This window comes from Lemur catta, chromosome 1, assembly GCF_020740605.2.
Source record: "Lemur catta isolate mLemCat1 chromosome 1, mLemCat1.pri, whole genome shotgun sequence".
Classification (NCBI taxonomy): Eukaryota; Metazoa; Chordata; class Mammalia; order Primates; family Lemuridae; genus Lemur; species Lemur catta.
Genome location: NC_059128.1, coordinates 24,890,095 through 24,911,741, shown reverse-complemented (window position 1 = coordinate 24,911,741; position 21,647 = coordinate 24,890,095). Strand labels below are relative to the sequence as shown.

At 49.9% G+C, this 21,647-nt stretch overlaps 1 protein-coding gene across 3 annotated transcripts in view; it reads left to right on the top strand.

Annotated features, from left to right (window-relative positions):
* The first annotated feature begins 220 nt into the window (after positions 1 to 220).
* The window catches only part of JDP2 (Jun dimerization protein 2), a 37,948-nt gene continuing 16,521 nt past the window's right edge, over positions 221 to 21,647 (top strand). Inside the window, exons 1-2 of one of the 3 annotated variants that reach the window (XM_045563594.1) lie at positions 221 to 458; positions 9,584 to 9,807. In XM_045563594.1, coding sequence (XP_045419550.1) covers positions 9,607 to 9,807 — 201 coding nt within the window. In that variant the 5' untranslated portion in view covers positions 221 to 458; positions 9,584 to 9,606. Of the gene's footprint in view, positions 459 to 529; positions 786 to 8,499; positions 8,584 to 9,583; positions 9,808 to 21,647 lie in introns of those variants that run through there. The other 2 variants (XM_045563585.1, XM_045563604.1) reach the window with 2 other exon arrangements.

Below are 21,647 nucleotides of genomic sequence, written 5' to 3'. Positions count from 1 at the left end.
AGAGGAGCACGCGCGGCGGCGGGAGGAGGGCGCCGAAGGCGGCGGGGGAGGTGAAGGTCAGTGGGTGTGAAGCGCCGGATCCACACCCCCTCCTCCCTGTCCCCTCCTTCCCTTCCTCTCCGTCCCCCTCTGACGTCTGGAGCTGGCAGCTCGGCCGGTTCCGCATTCCCGACCCCTCCCCGCCGCCCAGGGGCCGCTATATAGCCGGGGCTGATGCAACCGGTCCCGCCGCCCGCCACAGCCTGCGGGAGGGACGCTCGGCGGCCGCGACGGGGGGCGCTGGCGGCGGCGGTCGCTGCAGCGGCGGCGGGGCTGGCGCCGCGGCGGCTCCCAGGCCGGGACGGGCCTGGGCACCGGGCGGAGCTCCGCGGCCGGGCGGCAGCGGCGCGGAGTGGGCACGGCGCCTGCAGCCGGGCCCCGGCCCCGGGGGCGCCGCCTCCGCCCGCGGCTTCTGCACGGTGGGTGCCAGGGCGCGCGGGGGGCGCCGGGCGGGGCGGGGCGGGGCGCGCCGGCCGTGGGCACCTGGGACAGCCGCCCCCGCCGAGCCCCGGAGCCCGGCCCCGCTGGGAGCTCCCGCAGCCCCGGGACCCTGCGCTTTCTCTGCACCGGGCGCCGCAGCCTGGGCCCCTCCCGCGGGGCGGCCGGTGGCTTCCCTTTGGTTCCCGCCCCGGGACGGGAGGCTCCGTCCGCTCCTTAGGCAGCCGGGCGCTCCCTTCTCCCTCCCGCGCTCGCCTCCCCCGTCCGTGTGCAGGGAGGTGCTCTCCTCGGGCGACGGGGAAGGCGGGGTGAGTGGGGAGACAACTGCCCGGGGAGACGGGCCGGGGGGTAGAGATGGAGGGTGAAAGGCCAGGGAGATGCGGGGGACGGTGGTGGAGGGATGACCTGCTGGCAACTCGTGCCCCCTCTGCCTTCCTCGCAGGGAGGAAGCACGGCCCCTGGAGGACCCGGGCCGGGAGGAGGGTACTGAGAAAGGCTCCGGGTTTTGATCCAATGAAAGGAGCTTCTCTCAGGGCTATTGCTCTGGGATTCTGGGCTGGGAGGGGGCCTAGGGGTGCTCAGGGTCCCCTTTGGTCTTCCCTGTCTCCCACGCCAGGTTACATAAGGAGGCATTCCGGCTCTTCTAGGTATCCAGCCTCTCCCCTGCCCATCCCAGTTTAGAAGGCTCTCTTCTGCCCTTCCCCTCAAAGGAGGCTGGGGGGATTGGCCCTTCCCCCTGGACCCCTGGACCCCTGGACCCTGGGGTGGCAGAGCCAGGCTTTGCCTGAGTCAGTGGGAGGAGCGGGGAAAACGGGGAGGCCCTGGCTCTTTTGCAGGGATGGATGGGCCATTGGTGAGGCTAGAGATGGAGAGGCTGGTGGAAGGGGAAATCAACCAGCCCTTTGGGGCATCTCCAGTTGCAAGATTGCCTGACCCTTGCCCATGTGCTGCCCTCCCTAATGGCATCCAGAGCATGGGGCTATGGCCCCAGCACATGTGCTCAGGGCAGATGTGCTCACATCTGTGTCTCAGAAAGGGCTTGCAGACTGTGTGGGTTTGTATACCCAGGTTTCAATCTTGGTGGGCTCTCCCCAGGGTCTTAGTCTGAGGAGCATCAGGAACTGTGAAGCTTTGAACCATGTTTGGGTACCTTTGTACTAAAATGTCCTTTAAGTCCTTGCTAGGAGCTGTGTTCACATATCATTTCCCTTCCCCCTAATCTCCCTTCCCTGAGGGTTTTAAAAAACACCTCCCATTGCTTTTACCTTTCCAGCAAATCTAGTTGCAGCTTGGATGGATGTCTTATCTTCCTCTGCAGGTTTCTAGGCGAGAGTTTAACCAGGTATCAGGTGTGAGCATGGCTCCGATTTTATATAAACCTGAGGACCAGGGAAGAGAAGCAAGATCTATTCTCATGCCTCTGGGCGGTTAAGGTTTTGCCTTGTTTAAAACAGGGAGGATGGATTTCTCAAAGACTCTTCTGTTCCCCTTCTACTTTGGCTTTGGTTCAGAGCTGCAGGCAGCTCCAGAATCTTCCTGAAGAGCTGGGTGCTATATGATTTGAAGGGCTGCAGGAAAGCATGGGTGTGTAGGCCTCTGACTTTTCTCCTAGCTTGGTTGCAGCCACCTCCAAGGAAATGTGTCCCTAAGTGCTAGCAGTGTCCCCTAGGAAGGGTTTGAATAAGGGTCTCCCCCTGCACCCACTGCCTAGCTTTTGTAGCCGTCAGGGAAAACTCTTTTGTCTCTGTGCGTCTGCTATTGTTTTCCCACCTGTTTGCACGATGTGTGGGCATCTTTTCCAACCTGCAGGATCCTTGGCAGGGCTAGGCTCTCCGGCCCTGTTTGTCTGGGGGTTACTAGTGTTGCAATGGGCTGCCTCTCTCTTAGTGTCTGTTTCTAGCTCCACTCTGGAAAGGAAGGGTCCAATTGCAGACTCCAGGCTGGCCTGCTCTGTATTCATTCAGGCCCAGCTCAACTTGAGCAATCAGAGCCAGGGTTGAGGGCAAGCTACATTCTTTTCTGCTTTTCTGCTGCAGGATGCAGTTTGCTTTTTTTCCATGCGAATGAATTATGTTTGAAACCGAAATGGAAGGAAGAGAAAAATGGAGTGAGTGTGTATGGGTATGTGTGCGCGCATACCTACATAGGCAGGGCGAGAGCAGCAGGCACATTATTTTTCCATTTTCCTTTAATTAAGGCTCTGTGGAGGTGTGTTTGAAAACAGAGGGTCTCCTATGCCTTTGAGGAGGGTGAGAACACTGTTTTGGCTGCGTCCCGGGCCATATGCAGCGTATGGTGGCCAATGAAACCGGGCCTGGCTCGTTCTGTTGCTTGTCTTGGCAGTCGGTTTGGTGGCTTGTGTTACCAGCTCTGGAACTTAGGGGCTGCCAAGCTCCGTGTGCCTGTGTGTATGTGTGTGTGTGCATGTGTGTGCACGCGCTTGTGTGTGTGTGTGTGTACGTGGTTTGGCCTTTGAAAACTCAGCAGAGACAAATGCCTTAGCGACCCAGTCTCGGAAATTTCAGCATGTGTTTCTTTACACTTACTGCTGGCTGTGGGAGGCCCAGCCAGAGCCCACCATACTTAGTTGTTGTTTTTGTTGTTTCAGTCTCTTTTCTTGCTGCAGCCCGTGGGATTCAGTTGTAGAACTCCATTCCCAAAGCTTTAGCTGGCCAATGGCATGTTTACAAAGGACCAAAGCAGTTATCACGCTCTGTGTGGACGTCTGTGCCATGTGTGGTACTATTTACCCCTGTCACCAAGGACAAGAACTGGGCTGAGGCAGTAAGAGAGGATAGAAAGCTTGTCCAGTGGCAGTACTTTCCTGGCAGAAATGACTTCATGTGTATTTACTGAGCACCTACGTTAGGCAAAGGACAAAGCTGTGTCTATAGGTAGGATCTTGTTGGAAGCATTTCTCTGGTCTCCAGGGAAGAGCAGGAGTCCCCAAGGGGAAGGTTGCAGGTTCTTCTTTGGCTGGGATGGCTATGCAGGGGTCATGCCTGCTGTGTGCAGTGGCTTCTCCTGAGCCCAGCCATCCCTCATCGTCTTCTTATGAAGACCCGAGGAGTGACCCCTTCCAAGCAGCACAGGGATGGAGTAGATTGAAGGACACAGCAGGCGCTGGTCCTCTGCTTCTGGGGCTGGAACGGAAACCCAGCCTGTTGGTGGTGCCTTGTTGCCAGTGGTCTATGCAGCTGTGTTCTGGCCTGCAGGGTAGAGGAGATCTTAGAATAAACTGAGACAAAGGGCAGGTGCTGGGCCCCATTTCTGTACCTTTGTGCACAGCCCTGACCTGGCACCCCTTGTTTCTATTCTGCAGTTAACTGTCAGGATGCAGGATGGCCCTACCCGCTTGGGATTTAGAGCTGGAAAGTGAGAGAACAGAGAATCCTCTGAGGAGACTCCTCCTAGTGGCTGTAGGAAAGGGAGACCACTGTTAGTGGGAATACTCCAGAAGGGACCTTGAGGGGCCATGCAGCACCAGCGCCTCTCCAGGAAAGAAGGGCCCTGTGGCTACGCTGACTTCACACTCACTGTGTGCAGGCGCTGTTCCAGGTACTTTCCAGGCATTAACTCATTTAATCCTCTCAGCAGCCATCCAGGGCAAATAACACGGTTATTCCCACTTTATGGCTGAGGAGAGTGAGGCTCAGAGAGATTAGGGAACTGGCCCAAGCTCACACAGCTGGTAAGGGGCAGAGCTCGGACTCACACGCAGGCAACTGGACTCCAAAGCTCCCTCTTTTACCCTACCTCCCTCCCCTCCCTGCAGAGCTGGGGACAGCCAACATTCTCAGTCTCAGGGCTTTCTCCATCCTCTTGCTCCTCGCCTCCTGGATCTCCTTGTCTTTTGGAAGCTGGTTGACCTACATCATTCAGTTTCCAAGAGAGAGGTCATCCTGGATGACTCTGCAGCTCCAAGAAGAAGTTTGGCGTTTAATTCTCCAAGATTTGTGATAGTGGGTACTACACTCTATTATTACTCGCCCAGCTCCATTCTCCTCCTCTCCTGGCCTCTGCATCCTCTTGTCTCCTGGGAATCTTCCTGGGTGCCAGCTCCCAAGACCTCCCACTCTTGTTGCCGACTCTCAGTTGCCACACCCTGCCCTTGACTTCCAGCCCCTCCGTTGCTCCTGAGGCTTGGCCTGTAACCCTCCCCACTCCTTGACTTGACACTTTCTCTTAGCTCCAGGCCTTGAGCCTCATCTGCACCCACATGCACACTTATTCCTGGTTCCTGATGCCAGTCCAAGCCAACTACTTACCTGGAGGGGAACTAACCTTCTCAAAGAGGCCCAGGGATTGTATAGCCTCCCTTAAACTGTTGTTTCTATGGACATGAAGTCCATCATGCCGATCCTAAGTTTCTCTTAACCTGCCTTTTTATTTTTATTTTTTTCCTTCACCTGTCTTTGCCATTCTGGATGAAGATACCAACTACTGGCCACTTTCTAATAAGACTATCCCTTTATAAGTTTGACCCATCAAAGCAAGACCATTATTTATTTATAGACACTCCCATGAAAAAAAGATTTAAGGTATCCTGCAGATGTACGTACAGCAAACAAGAGAAGAAGCTAAGAGGGAAGTGACCACTACCTTTTTTCTTTTAGCTGAAATGACTCTTCATGTGAATATCTCCCAGGAGAGCCCATTTTCTGGACTTGAGTTGTTTTGTGGCTTTTCTTCTGCTTTGCCTTGCCCAGACTGTGCACCTACAAATCCCCGAGGAAGTCAGAGTAGGGAGATACAGATAGCAGATCCTTTCTTCAAGTTCTTTCCCTGTGGATCCATCTGGCCCCTGCTTTCCTCAAGCTGGCTTTTAGTGAGCGGCATCAGATCACCCGTAATCTCAGGCTCAACAACGGCTTAGGGTGGACTGTGACCTTCTGAACCCGTTCTGTCCCATTCATGCCTTGCTAGCCAGTCCCCATCTCGGACTTGTACACGACCCAGCTTCTCTTTGTTGGTTAGCTTCCAACTGATTCCTAGTCAGTGTCCCCAATTGCCAAATTCTTTTTGGACTCCAGGCCTGTGTTTTGAGGCACAAGCCCCGTTTCCCAATTTGGATGTTCTGCCAACCTATGGCGCTAGCTTGCTATTTACGCACCGCGGTCACTAACAGAGACATGGAGGGTGTTTATCTGCCTTTCAGACCTCCTGGGCTTTGAAGGGAAAAAACTCCGGGTTCTTCTCCTAAAGCTTTTAGTGAATCGTTCTCCTTTCCCTACTAAATTGTTTCCGTATGGAACAGCCAGTCTGGGAGATGATTTCACCTCTTGTCATCTCTCCTAAGTCTCTCTTGAAGTGGGTAAATTCCTCCTGGCTCTGATGTGTTCCCCGCCACCACTGCCACCACCACCACCACCCCTTTTTTTAATAGATCCCTAAATCACATCAAATTGTTTTATTTTTCAAATCACCAAAGTTGCTTTTCAGCCTTAGATAGTCAGCCAGCTCTTTGCCGTTAATGAGGATCCAATTATGAAAGGCACTCCCCCGCCCCCTGACTCCTCGGTCTCCTGACCCCATCCCCAGAGATGTTTAGGATGACTTCTCGCAGGCGAGTGTCAGCTGCTGTGGTTGTAGGGTTGTCTCCCAGGGAAGGCAGGGTTAAGGACTTTGTGGTTTGTATCTGAGCTGTTAGGGGCTCCCTTGCAGAAGAAGGAAAGAAAGGAAGATCTCTGCTTCTCCAAATGAAAGCCTGGCGCCTGGTCCCCTGGGTGAGGCTTGTCACTGGGATGGATTCACGGGGGAGCAGGAATGGCAAGAATTTGTGGGGCCACTGCTCCCAGGGGTGGCACCCCTCCAGGGGGTCCCACAGTAGCAGATAATTCATTATATTTGGGGATCATTTGTTAGTGTCTCATTTATACCATCTGTGTGAAGATAAACAGAAGCTGCACGCAGACACCATCATTCCTGGAACGGAGTGGGGTCTGGCTTCCATCTCCTGGAGATGGCTTAGGCAGGGAAACACACAGAAGCCTTGGGAGTATTTTTCTTGGGGTCTATTGTGGGAACGAATACCCTGGAGGTGGAATGATGGCCTGGCAACGAACATCTAAGCTTCCAGAGACAGATTTTTATGCCACTTGCGGGATTTTGCTCTGCCGTGAATTTATCATTTGTTCATTCATTCATTCACTTATTGATTCAACAAGTATTTATTGATGACGCTTTCTGAGCCAGAAATGGTACTAAGCACTGGGGGCACCTGGGCAGCACCCAGCCATGACTGCTGCTGGCCACTGGAAGTCACCCCTTCGCTTGCCAGGCGGCCACACAGTTAGTTAGGCCCAGGCACAGTTTTGCCACATAGGAATGGGTTCTTGCACTGCCCCCTTTCCTGTTCTCCCTAGAGGAGGGTGAGGGGAACGTGCAGCTCCTTCATGGTGCTCTGGAGCAGCCTCCTAGCGTGGCAGCCTGCAGCCCTCTCTGCCTTGCAGGCTCAGTTCCAGGGTGTGGAGAGGGGCTCTCTTGCTGCCCCTGGACTCCGGTCTAGCTCAGGGTCTGGGAGGATCACAGCACGTGGATCACTCATATGTGAGAGGTCTCAGGGGCCATTTCTATGTCTGGGCTCCCGCTCAAGCTGCCATGGGTTATTCAGGGAACTTCTTAAACCTGGATCTCTGTGGGAGGTAGAGGGTCCTCTGTGCAGGAGAATGACCCTCTACTGTGGGCTCGTGTCTGAAAGTCCACCATGGAAGGTTATTCCTTCTGCCAAAGGCATCAACACCGCTTCCACCCAGGAGGGGAAGCAAAAAGGGCAGTGATAAAGCTTTGGTCCCAACATCTGGGGACCAGGAGTCTCACCCTGGCTCTGTCCCTCTTTATCTGTGTGATGTTGAGTGGGTCATTTAACCTCTCTGAGCTTCAGTTTTCTTATGTCAAAACAAGGAAATGGTTTGGGTGAGCACAGGGTCTCCTTTAGCTCTAAGACTATAACTCTATGTGATTGAGTCTCAGGTCGTTTTCTGACAGGGCCCAGGGGACACTGGATGCTAAGGAGGGGGAGAAGGGATGTGGGGTGGGAAGGAGCAGCTGAGGGGACCAGGTGTGAGAGATGTAGTAGGTGGAACACACATGAAAGAGCTCGGGGGGCCGGGCGAGGTGGCTCACGCCTGTAATCCTGACACTCTGGGAGGCCGAGGCAGGAGGATCGCTTGAGGCCTTGAGCAAGAGTGAGACCCAGTCTCTACAAAAAATAGAAAAATTAGCCGAGCATGGTGGCGTGGGCCTGTAGTCCCAGCTCCTCAGGAGGCTGAGGCAGGAGGATCGCTTGAGCCCAGAAGTTTGAGGTTGCAGTGAGCTATGATGATGCCACTGCACTCTAGCTGGAGTGACAGAGCAAGATCCTGTCTTAAAAAAAAAAAAAAAAGGAGCCTGGGGACACCAAATACGAACTTGGGTGCAAGGCCGGGAGCTGTGGGCAGATGGCTTCCTGGGCAGAGGCAGCAGGTGTTCTGAGGATGAAACGGCAGGTCCACCGCCCATTACCATGTACCTTTCTTTAAACAAAGTGATGTCCAGTGGAAGCCTTTGTGGTCTGCGGGTGCAAATTACTTGCATGCTTTCCCCCTGGGAGTGCAGAACCTATTGAGAAGTAGACACCGGACTCAGACAGGGAACTGAATTTCACTGTCAAAAGTGAATGGAGATGGAGAACATGGCTTGCGCTTGTGGCCAACATGGGCTCACAAATGCCCCTCTCTTGAATGATCTAGACCTGAGAACCTGAATGGGGGAAGGTGGCTGTGGGTCACCCTCCAGGGCCACTCCTGCAGGAGGCAGATAGCCCAAGAACAGCGTGGCCCAACAGAGACGCGTGGTCTGACGGACAGCAGATCAATCTCCCATCTTGCCAAATGCATCTCCCTCCATGGGCAGAGAGTAGGCTGAAGATTTTTTCTCAGGATTTCTAAGACCCTGGGGCTTTTGATTTTATGGTCCTGGGAAGAAAGGTGAGAAGAGGGAGAAATGATTTTCTTTACAGGACTCGAATCCAGGAGGAGTTTTGTACCAAAATGCTACTTAAATGCTGCTTAGAAGCTAAGACTGTGCACATCTGACCTCTGTGTTCCTAGGACCTGCTGGCTCATAGTAGGTGGTCAGTGACAAGGGAGATGGATAGGTAGGAGCCCTTTAAGGGACTAGATGGCTTTATTGGCAGCCCAGCACTCTTCACTGCCATCTGAGCCTTGAGGTGACCATTTCTTCACCCATGAGCTTCCCCCAGTAAAGGGAAGGAAGAAATAAGAACTCCCTCTGTGTTGACCTAATTGATGTCCTTTCATGGACATCTTACCTTGTAGACCTTTCAGGTCTGGCAGAGCTAGAATATGTGTTTGCTCTGAGGATGAAGAGACCATGAAGAAATTTTCTGGTACTGGGTTCCACTGGGAAAGCACACACTAATTAATTTCACCTCCTTTGCCTCAGCCTGTTCCTCATAGATACCAGGCACGGGAGCACGCACACACACTCTCTCTTTCTTTAACTTAGATTTGCTTCATCTGCTATTCAGGGTGTCTTAACAAGTATGCAGAATAGGATGTCTGATTTGAGGGGAGGCACCATGCCAGACCAAAAATAGCTCTCTCTCAAACAGGTGCAAAGGTGCTTGAGATTCCACCATTATCATTCTCTCTCTTTAGGGGCTGTCTGTTGCCAAATAAATCCCAGCTCCCCCAGTTTTAACCGCATTTAACCTTGAGGGAGTTATCTTTCTAAGCCGTGGCTTCTACCTCTGTGTAATGGCCTCTGGTCTGGTCTAATGGGGCAGGTGGAAGGATTACCTGGTGCCCAGTACATAGCAAATGCTGATTCAATGTTGCCTATGATTGCAAAGTATTGTGTTTAAAAAAAAAAAGGAAAACACTTTTGGCAGTAGCAAGGATGACCTTGGTGTGGATGAATTGATCAAGTTTTCCTCTGTAATAGGAAGGACTTAAGGGCAGGAAGAGCAACTGGGTGGGGAGGGGATTCAGGGGAACGTTGGTGAAGGAAGCCCCAGGTCCTGGCAAGGGTCGGGGGGTTAAGCCCTCCTGGAGCCCCTACCTGGCTGACTGTTCCTGTCCTCCTCTTCTTTCGCCCACTCCAGGCTGGCCTGCTGCTCCTCCTGCTATGATGCCTGGGCAGATCCCAGACCCTTCTGTGACAGCGGGCTCTCTGCCAGGGCTCGGCCCCTTGACCGGACTCCCCAGCTCTGCCCTGACCGCAGAGGAGCTGAAATACGCCGACATCCGCAACCTCGGGGCCATGATCGCACCCTTGCACTTCCTGGAGGTGAAACTGGGCAAGAGGCCCCAGCCCGTGAAAAGTGAGGTGAGCAGAGCGTCTTACCCCAGCAGAGTCCTGGGGTAGGAGACCTGGGTTAGAGTCCCAGCTCTGGCCCTAAACCCGCCGTGGTACCTTGGCCTTGCTGTTCAAAGCGTGGTCTGAGGACTGGTAGCATCAGTGCCATCCCAAGGCTTGTTAGAAACGGGCAATCTTGGCCTCACCCTAAACCTTCTGAATAAGAATCTGCATTTTAAAAGATCCCGAGGGACTCATGGACGCAGTTTGAGAAGCACGGGGCTCGGGTAGGATGCTTAACCTGTGTCTTCCAGGGGCAGGGAAGAGTGATGATGATAACAGTAATGAACGATAATGTGTTGGCAATTTCTCTGGGGTGGCGGAAGATCAGGCCAGATAATGGAAATGCGCACGTGTCTCGAAAAGTATGCAAGGGAATGCCAATATTGGGTTATCTTTAAAAATTGTCGTCATTGGTCACATCACGGCCTCCACCCCTCTTGGCCCCTGTCTGCAGCTGAACAAGGGAGCTTGGAAGAAGAGTGGCGTGGCTTCCCTTCCTACGCAGCTGCCAGCATCATCTGCCTTAGATGGTGGTTTGCAAAGGACCCACAGGTGGGGCAGCCCCTGCTCAAGTCCCCTGCACCTGAAGCCCTTTTCTTGGGGCACTGCTGAGCAGCAGAAGTCCCCAGCATGGCAGAGGATCAGTGCAGGGCATGTCCCCAGCCACCTGCCCAGGGCTGGCCATTTGTCCAAAGGCTTGCCCCAGGGAGGCCTGCCAGGCCTGCTGGAGTAGCTGCCACCTGGAAGGAAGGAAGGGAGAAGGATCCTGTGGCGGGAGGCGGAGAGGAGGCTGGGGTGGGCAGGGCGTGGGAAGCAGCTGAGCATCAGGTGCTTAGTGGCCCTGCCTGGGGGGAGCATTCACAAAGGTGTGCCTCGGTGGACCTCAGAGGGCTGGAGAGAGGGATTCTTGAATGGAGAAGGGTGTCTGGGTACCGACGGGAGAGGGGAGAGTTGGGGATATTATGCAACTACTTCTCAGCTCCCCTTCTCCCCACAAGCACCATAAAAGCTGCAGAGAAGGACTGCTGGGGGCTTGGCCGGGGTGGCATACTGGCCGTTTGCAGCCTGGATCTGGCTCTCAGATGTGTTTTGTTTGGCCAGCACCGTGTTTTAAAAGAAACTCAAACCCACATTTCACTTGAAAATTTTGATTAAAAAATTGGAAGATCTGGTCCCACACTGGCCTGTTCCGGCATGGCAGCGGCGAAATGGAACGACAGAGCCACTTCACTTTTTCTTGTCTCCAGTTTGCCACAGGCGCCTACACCTCCCTGTCGTCTCAATCCTGCTTACACCGTTGGTTTTGCTTTTGTTACCACCAGCTGCCTTCCTTTACCTCCCCTGCCTGGTCCCTGCTGTGCCCACCTGTACTCAAGACACCTGCGCTAGGTACAGCGTAGGTGCCCACTAAGGACTGTTGATTACAAGATGAGAGTTGACTGTGATTATATTCTCCTGAATTGATCTTGTAAATCAACGTGCGGTTGATAGCATTTCCTGGCTTATTTAGTGTTGTGTTTTCTTTGTGGAGGACCCTGGTCTTTTGGTCCTCTGCAAGTCACCTTCCTAGGTCCATGACTTGAAAGCGTCTGTTAATTGCCATTGAGAGCCAGCAGCTAAGCAGTTTCACCGGGTGTAAACAGCCAGCTGCCTTGGGCGGGGGTTTGCCCGGGGCGCTGAGTTACCACCGCTCTCTGCAAAAGACACTGAAGGAACTTTCCTTTTCTTTGGAAAAGGCCTTTATTTGGGTTGGGTATTTTTACATTTTACAGCCACCCCCAAATTGGTGGCATCTGCCCTGTACCTGCCAGTGACGCGCTGTCCTCACAGGCACCCACAGACGGGCACCATCCCGGCCGTGAAAATAACAAGCCGTTTTTAGGGCGTATTTGCATGTCCTCTCCCTCGCTGTCAGACTGCAGTTGCTGTGGGGGCGGAGAGGCAGATGGAGAGGCGAGGAACGAGGAGGATCGGGCTGGTGGAGCGGGAGGCCCGCCCTGCTCTGGGAACCCACCTCCAAATGCTTCCTAAGTCAGACCCAGGGGCAGGGGGGACCTGATTTTTGGAGCGTCTAAAAACTCAAGGGGGTGGGGAGAGAAACTTGCAGCTGAAGAACCTGTGTTGCAAAGACGTATTTGCATAGGGCAAACTGCTTTAATGGATTTTCATGTCAGCATTTTAGACTAGTAGCAGTTTCTTAAATAATAAGATACTAGCTCACATTTATTAAACATTTAATATGTACCAGGCCGTGCGCTAAGTGCTTAATATGCGTGGTCTTGTTTATTCCTTACTCAATCCTGGTGACCAGGTTACCCCCGTATTAGAGAAGAGGAATTCAAGGTCTAGGGAGGAGGTTCAGGCACTCAGGGTCACGCTGCTGGACAGTGGCAGGACTGGGGCCTGGGTGGCGATGACGGTGCCGCTGCTCTTACAGCCGTTTCCGACTTGTGCTGAGCTAAGCACCAGGCACGGTACGAGGCACTCTTTGTGAAGGTCCTCACTTGAACCCTGTGAAGTAATTGTTTTTGTCGTTATACCCACGTTACAGATGAGGTCCACAAGGCTTAGAGAGGTCCAAGGTCACAGCTGGGAAATGAGCCCAGGCAGTCTGACTTCGGAGCCAAAGCTTTAACCGTGTGCTGTGCTGTCTCCTTCCCCCACTAGACCCCTTCCAGGCATCTAGACAGAGTTCTGTTGGGCTGGGGAGGCCAGATGGACCTGAACCTGGCCCCAGACGCTTGATCATTTTGACGACATGGCCCAGTCCTTGCTGAGCCCTGCAGTTCTACAGCCTCGTCGTCTCCCGTGCCCCAGAGAGCGCGCGGGCCAAGCCACTGTGCAGGCAGCTGTGTCAGGGCTGGCTCGGGGCTGTCCACCCTGCAGAGGCCAGCAGTCTCCTGGGCCGGGTCCAAAGGCACGAAGCAGTTCAGTAAAAGAAAACTAGAGAAATTAAGTTAAACAACAGGTTTTGTGAACTATAAAGTGCTTTGTGTTGCTGTCATTGTTATTATATAGCTGACTCATATTGCTAAACTGTTTGGTGCCAACTGCTTGCCTGCAGTCCATTTGTTCTCCTGATATTTGTTAAGCACCTACTATGTGCTGAGCACTGTGCCAGGCACTGGGAACTGAACTACAGACAAAGTGGACAAAGTCCCACATCTCTTGGAGCCATATGTTGTAGTGAGGGCATCCAGAGATAAGCAAGTTAATATGCGATAGAAAAGGGCAAGTAGTGTCAGAACCATGAAGAAAAATTAAGTGGAGCAAGGGGGGGTGGACAGTGGCAGGACTGCTCAGTTTGATGGTCAGCCAGGGGCTCTGGGGACATCATTTCCTGGGTCACGTTAGAGCTGTTGCTTCTTTCTTCCCTCTTTCTTCTTCTTTCCTTTCCAGTATTCCTTTTCAAGACAGCTTTGTCCTCCAACTTTCTCGAGAGCTTTCCTTCCTCCATTTTTCATCCTGCTGTCCCTATTGGCCTGAAGATCTTGGCCCTTCCCGGCTCGCAGGCAGGCTGCTGTGGCTATGGTGGCCACACCCTGCCTGTGGGCCTGGAATGCATTTTCAGTTGGGAGGGGAGGGAGGCCAGGGGCCCCACCCTTGCACACACAGACACCCACCGAACTCTCACTTAACAAATAACCTGCCAGATGGGACCCCTCATCCTCTGGGCCACTCTGCAAAGCCCTAGAGGGGACTCAAGAATTCAAGGGAGGCTGGACTGAATGACCTGTTAAGAAAGGAGTCAGCCTACAGATGAGTCTTGTTTGGCCCTCAGAGTGTGGTTTTCTTTTTCTTCCTTTCTTGTTTTTGTTAAATTGAATGAATCGCTATATTTAAAAGCTGTGAAATGTAGACTTTCTTTCTTATTTATTTATTTTTTTTGTTTGTTTTTGAGACAGGGTCTCTCTTTGTTGCCCAGCTAGAGTGCAGTGACGTCATCATAGCTCACTGCAACGTCAGACTCCTGGGCTCAAGGGATCCTCCTGCCTCAGCCTCCCAAGTACCTAGGACTACAGGTGCACACAACCACACCTGGCTACTTTTTCTAGTTTTTGTAGAGATGGGGTGTCACTCTTGCTCAGGCTGTAGACTTTCTTACTTCTTTCAAAAAACCAGAATATCTAGTCACTCTAGGCCACACATTTATATGCAACAAGAGGCTGAGGCTGAGGAGCAGATGCTATCTGTACTAGCATGCTGTCTTTGGTTGGCCAAAGTCTCCACTGCTTATACTCAGCCTTATACCCAGCCTTATACCCAGCCCACTTCACAGTGTCTGTGTCACCAGCCTGTGTGTGAGTTTGTGTCCCATGTTTAGGTCCCATGGGCATGGACTACATTATACATTTCTTTTTACTTCTACCAGACTCTGTTCAGTGCCTCATATGGATTGTACGTGTCTAATACTTGCTAGTCGGTTTGAACATTATTAATGGTGTCAACTCGGCAAGTCACGTAAACTTTCTGTCTCTCGATTGCTGTATCTCTCAATTCCTACCTCCAGCCGTTGTTCATTAGCTTTCTATTCCTGAATTTAAGTGGCTTCAGGCAGAAAAAAAGAGAACACAATGAAAATCAAACCAACCATTCCCAGACTTGGCTGATCATTAAGACAGCTTGGGAAACTTCTTAAAAATTTAGATTTTCGGACCCTACCCCAGGCTCACGGAATCGGAATCTCCGAGGGTAGAGTCCAGGCAGTCTGTGTAGTTATTAGGCTCAGAGATTCCCCAGCTGCATTTGGGAACGTGACTCTAAACTGTTTATACCTCTCCTCAGGCTCTTCCGATCCTTGTCAGGGAGCATTCCAAGGGTTTCACTTTGAGGAGTCAGTGAATATCGCATGCCACCATGGACCGTCCTTTCCAAGGTGGTGCAGTTTCCTGCACATATTCCACCTGGTCACCGGATCCATGTCCTTGTTATTTTCAGCTCAGGAGAGGACACTTAACTGTGGATTTCACATTGGTAATGTTCTACCTTCTCCAGGACACTTGGAGAACATTAGAGGGTTTTCACCTTTGGGTGAAGTGCGAATTGGAATCTGCGGACCACAGGGTGGACTTGGAAGGCATATTCCCTCTCAGCCACAGGTGGTCTTCCCAGAGTTTGTTCATAACAGACCAAGACGTTCATCCATGTTTAGCCTGAGCATAAAAAGTTGCCCCAAAGCAGCTGATGTGCTGGATAAATGTTGGCCTAAGCATGCTTGTGTTTTTAGTGATTTGAAACACAAAGGCAGCCCACTGACATTTTTTAGCAAGCCTTGCATAATTGGTTTTTAATTTGTGGCTCTTTGGAATAGCATTGGCCTTCTTCCCCCTGACTCAGATGCTTTTTTGGTCTCATACTTGTTTGGCAGAGAGATCCAATCTGTCCTTTCTTGGAACAGAATCTCCTAACTCATCTTTGAAATCCTTAATTTCCACTTTAGTTCCGTTACTTTGTTAGCACATTTTAAAAAGCTGTTAGGTTTTTTTTTTTTTAAATGATTAAATTTGAGGGCGAATGAGTGATAGTTAAAGACAGCTATGAGTGTGTTTAATTTAACATTGGGCCTGTGGTATTGAGCCTTATTGGATACCGTAGCCTGAGCATTCACAAGGGTTCTGAAGCCTTTATTTAAAATCAGAGGTTGGTCACACCCAGTGTGGTCCCAGCACAGGGCCCCCTGGAGAGGTGGTGGTAGGGATGTGGCTGGATCTGTATGTTCTTAGCAGGAACCAGACACCTCTGAAAGGTTCAGGAAGTCCCAATGGCTGCTTCTTCTATTTTCTATCTTAGCATGGATGGGGATAATAATGGCACCTACCTTAGTGTTTCTATGATAATTAAATGAACTAATGCAGGTAAAGGTTTTACATGATGCCTGGCAACTTAATAAGACGCACATATGTAGGGTAGGGCTGCGATTCACTTTTCAGATATGTCGATCATACACATTAGTTTTTATAATTGAATCAGAAACTTGTTTCTTGGGCTTTCGTTTCCTTGAGGGTACTTTGCCTTTGGAAATGGTGGGTAGCCTCAGTGTTTGGAGGTGCCTGGGTGTCATGGGAACAGGGCACCATCCTGGCTTCCTAACCAGAGTGGCTGCTTTCTGGGAAGAGCTCTGCACTTAGGTTCAAGCTTCTGGGTTCAAAGTCTTGCTGTCCCGCTCATTCCCAGTTGACTTTGGTTAAGTCAGCTGAGTCTTATCTTGAAGATTAAGTGAGGCACTGTGTGAAAGATGACCTTGACTGCAGTGCAATATGTGTGTAAATTACCTTTATTAGGGCCTGAGTCCATTTGTAGTGCATCATCTATTCTGACAGCGCTGGCCTTTCCAATGTGTTGAAACTTTGGCCTGGGTTTCAGGGAAGCAAGCAGACCTTCCTGTTTCTGGTTGTTTATGCAGTTTAGATGCAGCTGGAGTTTTAGTTATCATCAAAAATTATAAATGAGAAGGCTCTTCAACCCTCTGTTTTCCCCTGAGCTGCCTTCTAGGAACCCCCTCCACCCTTATCTTGCTTCCTATGGTGTTAAGGTCATTGCTACATTCCCATCAGCCATCAGGTATTTTTTGCAGCCCCAAAAAGTAGCCTCTTCAGTCAATGCTGGGCTTCTTACTTTGATGACCCCAGATCCACTGGCAACATAAACTCAGAGTTGGGAAACTAAGTCCTCTCATGGGCGAGACTCATCTGGCTGAACAACTGTGGAGCCATTGAAGTCTCTCTTCCCTCTACTGTGCCCAAAGGCACAAGGTAACTTGGTCTGAGGTTGGAGCACAGAGACCTAGAAGGACATGTGGACAGATTCAGGCATGCTATGAAGGTGCTGGGAGGGAGGTCCAGGCCTACCCTGGGTTTAGCCACCCCTTGAGGTTGTGCACAATGTTCCATGTGCTGGGGCTCATTGCCTGTGCTCTGCTCCATGGCTGCACGGTCCCCTTTTACTGAGCGTAGTAGTGCATGTGTATGCTCTGGATGACAAACACCTCCACAGTTTGCCTCTGTAGCCCTTCTCCCTATCCCCTGTCAAATCCTCAACTTCCACCAATAAAACCCTTGGCTTTTTGGAAGCCATGTAGCAAAGCAAAACCGCTGCATAGGAATAGTTTGTCTCTGGAGAGATCGCTAGATGTTTGAGCTTTAGTTTCCTCCCTTGTAAAAGTAGGAGAAATAGACCCCTACCTCACACCATATATAAAAATTAACTCAAATGGATCAAAGACCTAAATTTCATAACTGAAACTATAAAACACTTAGAAGAAAACAGTGATAAATCTTTGTGACCTTGGATAGGCAGTTATTTCTTAGATATGATACAAAAAACAAGCAACAAAATAAAAAACAGATAAATTGAACGTCATTGAAATTTAAAACTTTTGTGCTTCCAAGGACACAAAATAAAAAGACAACCTGCAGAATGACAGAACATTTTTGCAAGTCATAGATTGGGTGAGGGACTTGTAGCTAGGATATATAAAGAACTATTACAACCATTAATAATAAAAAGACAAATAACCCAGTTGAAAAGTGGACAAAGGATCTCAATGCACATTTCTCCAAAGTAAATATATAAATGGCTAAAAAGTGCATGAAAAAATGCTCAACATCATTAGCCATTAAGGAAATGCAAATTGAAACCACAATGAGATACCACTTTACAGCCACTAGGATGACTATAATTTAAAAAGAGAGATAGGCCAGGCATGGTGGCTCACGCCTGTAATCCTTGCACTCTGGGAGCCCGAGGCAGAGGATCACTTGAGCCCAGCAGTTTGAGGTTGTAGTGAGCTATGATGCCACTGCACTTTACCCAGGGTGACAGAGTGGGACTCTGTCTCAAAAAAAAAAAAGATAATAACGTATTGGTGGGGACATGGAGAAGTAGTAATCACAAATTGCTGGTAGGAATGTAAAATGGTGCAGCCACTTTGGAAGACAGTTTGGCAGTTCCTCAAAGGTTAAACATAGATTTACCATATGACCCAGCAATTTTACTCCTACATATACACCCAACAGAAAGGAAAACATGTCCACACAAAAACTTGTACATGAATGTTTATAGCAGCATCACTCATAATAGCCCTAAAGTGAAATAATCCAAATGTCCATCAATTGGTGAATGGATAAATAAAATGTGTTATATCCATACAATGGGAATATTCTTTAGCGATAAAATGGAATGAAGCAGTGATATTATGCATGCTATAATATGGACAAACCTTGAACACATTATGCTGGGTGAAAGAAGCCATCATGAAGGACCACATGTTGCATGATTCCATTTATCTGAAATATCCAGAAGAGGTAGATCTACAGAGGCAGGAGGCAGAACCCGTACCCTGATTGCCTAGGGGTGGGGAGATGGGAAATGTAGGGAATGATATCTAAGGGGTACAGGATTTCTTTTGGGGGTGATGAAAATGTTCCAAAACGGACTGTGATGATAGTTGCACAACTCTGTGAATATACTAAAAGCTGGTGAATTGTATACTTCAGTGGGCAAATTCTACGTGTGAATTATATCTCGATGAAGCTGTTTTAAAAATGGGGAAGAATAGTATCTGCCTCACAGAGGTACGGGGAGGATGCCAAGGGATCCTGTACGCAGATCACTCGGCGTGTAGCAGCGCTCCAGAATTAGGAGCCAGGGTTGTTAAAACCCCATTTCAGGGCAGCAGCAGTGAAGAAGCCGGCATCTGGTTAGGGGCACTTTCTCCTCTTTCCTTTTTATTGCTAGTTGCCATCCAGAAGCAGAGAGAGCCATCTGACAGGACTTCATACAGAACTTGGGAGGAAACATGTCATAGAACAGTGATTTCTGACTCTGGCTACTGATTAGAATTCCCTGGAAAGCTTTTCAAAAAACACCAATTCTCAGCCTGGGCAATAGCAAGACTCTGTCCCTACAAAAAATAAGGAAAATTAGCCCGGTGTTGTGGCTTGCAGCTGTAGTCCCAGCTACTCGGGAGGCTGTGGCAGGAGGATCACTTGAGCCCAGGAGTTTGAGGTTGCAGTGAGCTATGATGACACCACTGCACTCTAGCCTGGGCAACAGACTGAGACTCTGTCTCAAAGAAAAAAAAAAAAGAAAGAAAAGAAAAGATACCAATTCTGATTTAATTGGTCTGGGTGGTGGTGGTTGCAGGTGGCTCTAACCCTTAGCCACTGGCTGAAACCCTTGGTACAGCAGACACCACCCCAGGTATTTGAAGGAGTGAGGACATCTGAGTTCAGGACAGAGGCTTATACGAGCAATGTACTTTACGGTTTGCAAATGTCTTTTGTAGGCTTCACCTCACCCGATTTGTTCCAACAACCCTATGAGGTAGGTGTTATTAGTACCATAAGTTGTTAGGAAACTGAGGCTCATAAGATTCAGTCACTTGCCAAGGTCTCATTTTTAAAGCATAATTTGATTTATTCTGTTATAGAAAGCAAGATCCACACACATGTTCATACCTATTACTTATCAAATCTAACACCTTGGAGAGCACTGCCAAGGTGACATCTGGTGCCAGGTTAATCTATTTTGCATGAACTTCAGAACAAAGCTCTTTCTGCTACTTCTCTTTAACTGCTGAGTGTCCTGAGAGTGCAAGGCAAGCGTTATCTACCTATCTGTTACCTACCTATCTACCTTTTGTAACTAACTACTGATCTGCATATGCAAGGAAAACAAAAGACAGGAATAATTTGGATGCTGAGGCTGTCAGAAACCTTCTACTGTCCCACAAAAGCTCTGAGTAAAGGTTTTTCATCAGCCAAAACACATCTTACTGTTCTGGTTGAATGACTATAAGTGTGTGATGCAATTGTAAGCCCTGGAATAAAATGCATACCACCTTTATCTATTTAGTATTTTGTGGTATCATTTGAACAAGAAGCTTCTGCTGCTGAAACCAGCCTGAAACCCACTGGTTTATGTCAACACTACACAAAGCAGTGTCTGCAGACCAGCACACCAGCATCTGGGAGCTTGTTAGAAGTGCATATTCTTGGGTTTAGCCCTAAACCTACTGAACCACACGCTCCAGAGGGTGGGGTCCAGAAATCCATGATGCAATAAGCCCTCCAGGGGACTCTGTTGCTCCACTCATGTTTGGATGACCTGATCGCCCCTTCCAGCTCTGACTGGCAATGATTCTATCTTGAGAATGGCTAAAGGATCTACAACCACATTTTTCCGGGATAGGTCCTCCTGCCTTGGGTGTTCATTAGTGCCTGTGGTCCCTGAATCTGTGTAAGGCAGGGGTTGTTCTCTGAGTCAGCAAACACCTTAGCGTTTCCAAGCCAGTTATTTCCATGTCTTGCCAGTTATTTCCATGTCTTAAGATACTCAGCGTCACTAGTGTTCACGCCTTAAGGGACTCCTCAATGAATTAAGCTGGGAAGCTTGTCAGTCCACTGGCTCCTTTATTGTTGTAGAAGACAGAATCAGAGAAGCTGCTCTGATGCCTAAGGAACCCTCATTTGCTGTTGCAGACCCGGAGTTCTCTGCAATTCCGGTCTGAGAGAGGGGAGCCACTCCGCAGCCCTGGCCAGGGGAACTCTGCCCCACTTCACCTGCCACGGTGTGGCGGAGCCCTCCTTACCTCCTCTCTGGACTGTAATTACATCCCTTTCCTTACATACATCACAATGAAATCACCCTTCCATCCTCCAGGCCAGGTATCCCTGGTTGGGAACTGCTCTGGCCCTGTCACTTTGGTGGGATTTACATTAGCTGGCGTGCAGTACCCTCTGTATAGAGGTCACCGTTCTGCGGGGCGATTTGCTTGTTATCTGTGCTTTCTGCCTGAAAGAAATTGGCTGAAATCCGTGTTTTAGCCACACACCCTGCATACAGATTAAACGGAACTGCCTTGGTGGAGAATAATTAAACCAAGGACCTTGTTTTTCACCTTCATGATGAAAGACAAATGACTTCCAAAGGCTTTAATAAGATGGCTCTTGAAATGTTCTTCGACTTTGGCCAACTCGGGACTTTCAGAACAGCCTTGTTCATAAATATTCTGTGCAACTACTGCATTTTCATTTAATTGTAGATAGAGTCATTTCGCAGGAGCTCTTTCTTGTCTCCATTTTTGATCCAGTGTAATCAAGGCATATTACGCCATTTGTTGTCGTTGAAGAATCAGTTTCAGCTGTATTATTAACTCTTTGAGAAGAAGATGGATTTTTCCCTGCCAGATGCATTCTGCTTCTTACCAGTCTTTGGGGGGTGGTAAGAGTCTTGTGAGGACCACTCTTTCTCCCCTTTTCTCATCTTTTGAAGTGACTGTAAATTGGACAAGAAAACAGATTGATTGCCTAGTGAGAAACCAAATCCCACTAAACCATAAATATGAGACGGTTCTGAAATAGACATATTTCAGCAAAGGCCATCATTCCCCAAATAGCTCTTCTCCGGCGAAAGGGTTTCCCAGCAATCATCGTGTCGTTTTTTTCTTCCATGTTAGGTTTTCTGCCTGTGCCAAGGTGATTTTTCCCGTGTCTTCCGGACTCTTTCTCACCTTTCTAGTAACAGTGTTTGCTCTTTCCTTTGCAGGACTGTCCGCAAATGGGTGTCACCCTGTCCAGCTGGATTTTTCAGGCTTTGTTCTGAACACAATGCTGTCTTTTCTCAGCAGTGGAATGGACCCATTCTTCACTGCTTTTTTAGAGAAGGGCCCTTCCCTATCCTGTTCGTATAAACCAGCCCCACGCCCCAGCAGCCTATTGCTTGTGGGTCTTTTAACGCACAAGAAGGTTTTTACTATGAGCCAGGGCAGTAGGAAGGGCCATGGTCAGAGATATGCTTCATCTCAC